Source organism: Ambystoma mexicanum, chromosome 12 (genome assembly GCF_040938575.1).
Source record: "Ambystoma mexicanum isolate Mex_15411 chromosome 12, UKY_AmexF1_1, whole genome shotgun sequence".
NCBI classification, from domain to species: domain Eukaryota; kingdom Metazoa; phylum Chordata; class Amphibia; order Caudata; family Ambystomatidae; genus Ambystoma; species Ambystoma mexicanum.
The window spans coordinates 403,028,514-403,036,066 of record NC_090936.1 but is presented as its reverse complement, the minus strand read 5'-3'; the positions used below and the strand labels follow the sequence as shown (position 1 = coordinate 403,036,066).

The window sequence follows — 7,553 nt, the reverse complement described above, 5'->3', positions numbered from 1 at the left end:
ACAGTCCCACAGTGTGAAAGGGTTTCAGGACCTCTCGATGAGGGGGTGCGTGATTTCAGAGCACACGTCTTCGCGTGTTTAACGCCTGCAGCAGCAGAGGACCTGGTGGCGGCTGGAATCCTGGCACTAAACGTGTTCAAGGGAAGCGGCTGAAAAGTGCTGCGTGGCTACAAAGAAGGTGATAATACGGCGTGGCGGGCCTCGGCGGCGGCGGTGGTGGTTGCGCTGAGAGGCGGCTCGGCCACGCGACTGTCCTGGGTGCTGAACGCGCGGAGCTTCGCTGCTTTCTCGCCCTCCAGGCGCAGGGAGGAGTTCAGCTACCGGCGGAAAGCTGTGCGTCGGTCCGGAGGCGAAGAAAAACACTGCCCCTCCCTCTCCACCACGGGCATATATCCCTCTCAACACCACAGCAGACTGTGAAGTCCCCGGAGAGCCATGCAAGGTGTGTGGGCACCAGGGCACCCCACGACAGCCAGTGGAGGTCGGACCTGACGCCGTCTCCGCTGTCCGGGCGTGCATGGGGGAAGGGCTGCGCGTCGGATCGGAGCCTTTTGCCCCGCCGCTTGCACACACACAAGGACACGCTCTTCAGACTTCTGCAGGTTGCGTGCAGCTGCAACTATGGGCATGTGGGACCACATCCCCCACCGCCCCTGACATCGTTCGCATTGCAATACCCCCTATTTCATTCCCAACCGGTGCCCCCCCCTCTCCGCTACCATAACCCACCACTCCAGCCACCTGCATGTGTACGTGGTGTGTGCTGCCTCACCGGAACACCCGCCTACCCACAGCACTGGGTGTCGGGCACAAATGGAACATGGGAGACGTTTACTCACACCACCATTCATCACGGTGACGTCTACATTATTAGCTTGATGTTGCCTTGCAGTCTGGACATTGCGCACCAGTCCCACAACATCCTGCGCTGTGGGTTTTCGTGCTTTTAGCGGGTCTGCGGGCTCGGAAAAACCCAAACTACCTACTAAAAAATAATCCCCACTCACAATAGTGATTTTCTCTCACAAAACATTAGCCCCACAGTCCAGAGAATACATCTCAAAACCAGACTGAGCGCGCACCTCTAGCACACAAGCCCCCACTACTGTCCGTTTCCAACACAACGCAGCATCAGGTAGACCAGCAAGTGGGGCGGGGGGTGGACTGGCCTATAGAGAACTCTGGAGATTTCCTGTTAGGCCTCTGCACCGTGTGCCTCTTTTGTGTGGTAACCTACTTTGTTTTCAATATTTCTCACAGGAAAAGGTTGGGCTTGCTAAAAATATGTGATAACTGGCCACTTTTAAAATGATTCCCAGGGCCTGTTTTGGTTCCTAGTCCACCCCTGAAGGCCAGATACAGCAGTCGCATAGCCATGGTAGCCCACCTCACCTGCGCCGCCTGATTGCACCGCCCCCCCCTCCCTCCACCAGTTGCACGCGCCCTCTACAGCCTGTATTTTTCTTCCCAGGTGACAGTGCGCATGCGCGCGTCTCAGGCCGCCGAGGATGTGCCTTCCCCGGGCAGTCGCTGCCAGTGCGGGCTCTGCTCGCGGGAGAGACGGCTCAAGCCCGAGACAGCGGGGTACAGACGCAGGCAGCCGAGACAGCAGCCCACGAGGGGGCGGGAGGAAAGCGTCGGGGTCGCCCACCGCCGGAGCCCGCGCAATGCCTGCGCGCTGAGGACGCGCGATGTCCGTCCGGAGCTGGTCCCTGCTCTGCGGGCCGCCGCTCGCCCTGTGCCTGCTCTGCGCGCTCTGCTACCGGCCCGCTCTGCGCGGGGAGTTCCTGCACGACGATGTCTGGGCCATACTCAACAACCCCGACGTGCGGCCCGGCGCCCCGCTGCGCAGCATCTTCAGCAACGACTTCTGGGGCAAGGACATGGCCGAGAACAGCAGCCACAAGTCCTACCGGCCGCTCTGCACCCTCAGCTTCAGGTACGGGGAGCGCCGCGCCCCCACAAGCATCTCACAACTGCAGCCCCCCTCGCCTCCACCACTACCGCCTCCATATCGCCAGGGGACCAAACCTTACCCACCACTACCCTCACTACTGCAACCTTAACTTCAGTGCTCCCACTACTGGGGTCATTGCGGCACCCACCACTAACCCCCACCACTGCACCCCCCACCGCAACCATAGCGCCAGAGGACCAAACCTTACCCATCACTACCCCCACTACGGCACTACGGCAACCTTAACTTCAATGCGCCCACTCCTGGGGTAATTGCTGCACCCACCACTAGCCCCCACCACTGCACCCTTACCATCTGTACAAATGCATCCATTTCGCGAGGGGACCAAACCTTACCCACAACGCACCCACCTCTACCCTCACTACTGCAACCTTAACTTCAGTGCGCCCACTACTGGGTTCATTGCTGCGCTCACCACGAACCCCCACCAATGCACCCTTGCCACTAGTGCACCACCCCACCTACTCGCCACTTAACCCGCCCCGTAACCACCGGTGCGCCCCTCAGTAGCCCGGTTGCTGCCCCCTTACCACCAGTGAAACCGTTACAGGACCCTTCCTACCGGCGACTGGTCTCAAGTGTCTCTGACTTCGCTGCCCCTTTGCACAGGGGATGCTGCTGGTACTCCCTGCCGTAGGTACCACTTGGATACCTGAAACCATAGCACCCCTCACTCATTGGTGCACTACCGCTAGTGAACACCGCCAAGTACCTTCCCCCCCAGTAACTGCACGCACAGCTTCAGGTGAGAGCTTAGAGCATCTACAAACTCTGGCACCCCTCTAGTTCTGCACCCCAACGCCGCACTGCCCAGCTGAGCACCCACAACCACCCCACTCCCCCCAAGGACTTCCTGCACCCCATCTTCAGTTACTTATGGGAATATCTAAAACACGTTTGGCCGGATTCAGAACGCGTTTTCAATGAGGTAATCCGATTGAAAAACGCTTGGAGAACCAGGCCCTCAGTAAACACCAAATAGTGCACCAGAGCCAACGCAACTCATCACTAACCTCAACAAGTGCACCCTGGTACAATCTGCTACACCTTCAACCTCTACTCCTGTGATATCCCCCCCCCCCCCTCCCCCCCCCCTCCCCCCCCCCCCCTCCCCCCTCCCCTCCCCCCCCCCCCCCTCCCCCCCTCTACCTCGGGAAGACAGCTCAGGGACAACGTGCTCGCCTTGGCAGTAAGATGACACGGAGCACCACAGGTTCGGTCCCCGGGTGCGCGCTTAGAAACCGCTGGGTGTTAAGCGCGTTATAAATAACCAACCCTATCATATCATATCACCTTAACACTACTTACGACACTATGCTTCCTCTCAAAACTGCCACCACCATTGCACCCCTTCCTTGCCTCATAATCCTCAAATCACCACTGCACTGTACACTCTGGCCTCTGCCCACTGCACACCCCTTCAAAGAAAGAAGCAGGCGCAATGGTGGGTTGCTATCAGCCCAAGCACCACCGCCCATGCTGTGCCCCCGCATTTCAGCCACTGCTGCCCACGTCAATGCCTGCAAGTTCTGAGAGCCACCGACCTTGTGTACCACAACTACCGCACCCACTTAACCCCTTAACTCAACCCACCCATCAATAAGGCACACACTGTACCCGGCCTGATAGCGCATATTCTGACCCATTCATCGAAACCCCACTTTCAGGCATTCCCAAGCACCCGCTCTGCTCACAAACAGCCAAACCGACTTCATGTATTGAGGGCCAGCCTCTGCATGCTCACCAAATAAACTCACTCCTATAGTCGCCATCATCACATCCAGCAAGATAGCTCAGCGGGTTGAGCGCTCGCGATTTGCAGGCCCAAATCCCAGCAAGGCAACTCAATCTTTCATACTTCAACGTTCATAAATGAGTACCAACTCCGGTTGATATTGTGTGTAAATGTGTTATGTGTAAGCGCTATATAAATGACACCTCATTATCATCTCTGTCTACCAGGTTCGTCCTCACGTTCTGGCTCTGTGAGCAAACCACTCTTGACAACCTCGTCCACTAGACATTCTCCATGTGCTTACACTGCCCTGCTCACCAACATCCCCTTCAACGTTAACGTTTGCTACCAGCTCCTTCCTGCCCCAGCCCCCACAAATCTGGTGCCATCAGCCCCCTTTGCACCCAAGATATGATGCCCACCCTAAGCTACTGCGTTCTCTCATTCAAATGCCGAGCGCATGCACCCACTGAATTCATCACCCCTTTTACCCCTCTGCCGCCAGGTTCAGGTACTGGCATTGCCACACATGGTTCACGGGTTGCTAGCATGTCCGGTGTCTCGCGCTGCTGCTTCGGTCCCAGCAACGGCACCGTCACATGTAAGTACTGCACACACCAGCACGGATGCACTCCCAACGCCCGCTCGCTCTGTTAACTAACGTCAACTCAACTGGCACATTCCCATACGCCCTCCCCCTCGCCAGCCCCCCACCGCCCCGGCCAGGGCCCACCTCAACCAGGAGAACCTTTAATTCAGCAGCTGAGTGAACCCACCAGGCGCAGCACTACAGCCATTCTAAGCACAGAGAGCCAGCACCCATCTCCCCCAGGCCCTAAGCACTGTCACCCAAAGTACTGCCAACCCTTCTGCCCGACCTTCAGTTATTAGCAACACCAGCTCTGACTGGCAGCCGCAGCATCTCGCCTCCAGATACCATGTACCCACGCTGCAACACCATCCAGATGGACACCGAAGCTCACCGTCTGCCAATAACAATACCCACCTATTGTTTTATCAACCATTGCAGCCTCCCACAAGCTGTTGCCCTCTCGCCTTCAAGTACTACCAGCGCCTTCTCTTAAGGCAACCTCGCCTTACAATACTGGGTGCGCCCACCCTCCTGAGCTCCCAGTGCCTGCACCCTCACATGCAATCACTGGCAGCAGCCACCCAGGGCACCCCAGCGCTTCCACTCTCACATTTCCCCTCGTGCCCTTGCCTGCTGCACACGAAAGCACCCGACGTGTGCACATCCACCCACGTGGAGCCAATAGCTGCAAATGCTGAGGGTGCCCCGCTCGCGCGCCCATACCCACAACTCGTATTGCTTATTCAATGTATGTGCTAATACAGCAGGTTTGGCATACACAATAATAAAGCAATTAGGCTATGGCTGTTTTTGGGTGTAGTTATGCGACTAGTTTCCCAAACACACGATGCAATTGGGCGAACGCATCATAATGGGAGCTGGAACCGGAATGAAAGCGCATACATTGAATCTAATAATAACGATGTGTTATCTATGGAGCTCTTTACATGGAATATGTTTACATACAACATCAGTTGGTATTCATTTATCTACCTCAAAAGTAGGAAAAGACTGAGCTGGCATTGTCGGGATTTGAACCTGCAACCTGCAGATCTCTCAAAAGTGCTCAACCCCCTGTGCTACCTTGCAAGCTCTGGTATTGTTTCACTGTTTTGTAGCTCAGGCCAGGAAGTGCTAGAACTAGAAAAAGAAAACACTACTGCTAGTGACCCTTGCTAGAAATATATTTTTTTCTAAACCCTAAGAAAACACACTTGAAAATGTAATGAACATTCAGAACTGTGGACCAGCTACTTAGATGGCCTTATGGTGACGCGGGATGGCAGTGAAAGGCGTAAAGTGTGTCTTTTTGTGAAAACAGTCGAGACCACTGTTCACTCTAGAGAATTAAATACAGAATGTTTACGTGAACCTTCTGATGGAATCATTGTCAGATGGATTACCTGGTGGCATACCATTTGCAGAACTCCTATTCAATGGATGGATGCACACTTTGTCTGCACTCTATACTCTGAGTGTTCTCTGTGATTCGTGCAACAGCGAACCTCTCGCTAGTGAATACTTAAGGGTTTAAACCTATGTGCTTTGTGAATTATTGTCTGTGAATTCTAAATTGTCATATTTTGGTAACCATGTCCAATTAGACACTGGTTCTTATGTTTGTGTAACATATGTCCCTTTTCACAGTAGTTCTTTTTCACTATGATTTTTCTGGTCCACTGGATTTACATTAGAAGTAATTTCAACCTTTAGGAGTGTTATTGTATTTTCTTAATCCTGCATTGTTGTTTGTGAAAATCAACTCCACTTTTCAAATATAACTAATTGAACTTACTCCTCATCTATGTGTTTCTTTTTTTTCGGACACATTTTGGATTTTATGATTCATCCAAACAGTAATACTGGGGATCTCCAATTGGGTCTTGATGAATATGACCAACATGGGTAAGACCCCCTGCTAGCAGTACTTCCCTCTTTTTTGAGTGAAAGGCGTACTGAGAAAGGATAAGGATATTGCATAGGAATCCTCCTAAACTCACATTGACTTAATGTGCTACATAGATTTCCAGACTATGTTAATAGGCCATTAGAAACGGGCATGGAAACACAAACCACCGCTTGCTGATTCTATTTGACATGCACCGAGTTCCCAGCAGTGCATACAATTCAGGGGCATACGAGAGAGTGGTGGTCATGAAGAATTCAGGAGTCCGCCAGCTTTGAAGGGCCAGGCTGTTCACGACATGCGCTCACATCAGGGAGACCTCATACTAAATAAACCATGAGGTACACTGCGGAAGGGCCAGATCCAGAACACAGGCAAACTGAGCTCACCCATCAGCCCGACACATCAGACCAGGAGCTCAGCAGGGCACGCTGGCACCTGCTAACGTTCTGCTTACACACATGTCATCTGGGGGATGAAAGATGGCAACGTGCCTTCATGTGATTTCTACACAAGCATGAGGCGGCCACGCAAAGTCGCCAACGTACACAATGCATGTGGGCTCATCAAGCCACGGCCTTGCTGATGTGCAGGTTTGACACCCCTTCCTTAGTGCGCCACTGGTGACATAGGTATGCAGGTGGCACTATGTGACAACTGAAGATGATCAAACATCGCAGTGATGCTCGTAGTACTCCACAAGGGGCACATGCCGGAATGCAGCTGAGGGCATGCACTCAAAGTGGACTGCATGCCATGGCGATTGTGGCATTTATGAATACACTGCATCTCTTTTTGGTTAAATATCCATTGCTTTCATCAATGTTCATGGATCTCAGTCTTTATAATACGAATTCTGTGATTGATTATGTTCCCAAGATGAAATGCCTCCATGAGTATGACCTCCAGTTGTGCACTGCTCACATGATTGGTTTGATGGCTGTGAACCTGCAGGTTGTGCTCTGCGTATTTTGTGGATTCAAAAGGGGCTTTCCCCCAAATGTCAAACGTCTGCTGTGAAAAGTGTTATTTGTACGGGGTTTATGTTGGGGCCAAGCCTGTTTTGCATATGGCCTTTCCCCTTCTGTAATGGCTTGGCAGGTGAAGAATGATGGTCTGGAGGGTTGCCCAGAGCCATGCCAGTGGTTAAGATTCATTCTAAACCTTCCTGCCATCACCTCTTTGTTTTTGCTTCTGACGATGGCCTCTGGTATGATTTTGTTTGCACTGGCTCTCAATAGCTATAAGCTATCGAACTGTTCCACCTGTTTGGCGACAGATGGCATGTTGATGCATGCACTTTGGTGCACAGTAGAGTGCGCATGCTGCACTCAGGGATATC

At 53.1% G+C, this 7,553-nt stretch overlaps 1 protein-coding gene across 1 annotated transcript in view; it reads left to right on the top strand.

Moving 5' to 3' along the window:
* Positions 1-1,456: 1,456 nt before the first annotated feature.
* The window catches only part of TMTC1 (transmembrane O-mannosyltransferase targeting cadherins 1), a 1,779,343-nt gene continuing 1,773,246 nt past the window's right edge, over positions 1,457-7,553 (top strand). Inside the window, exon 1 of the mRNA XM_069628531.1 lies at positions 1,457-1,939. Within this exon, the coding sequence (XP_069484632.1) occupies positions 1,692-1,939 (248 nt within the window). The 5' untranslated portion in view covers positions 1,457-1,691. The remainder of the gene's footprint in view (positions 1,940-7,553) is intronic.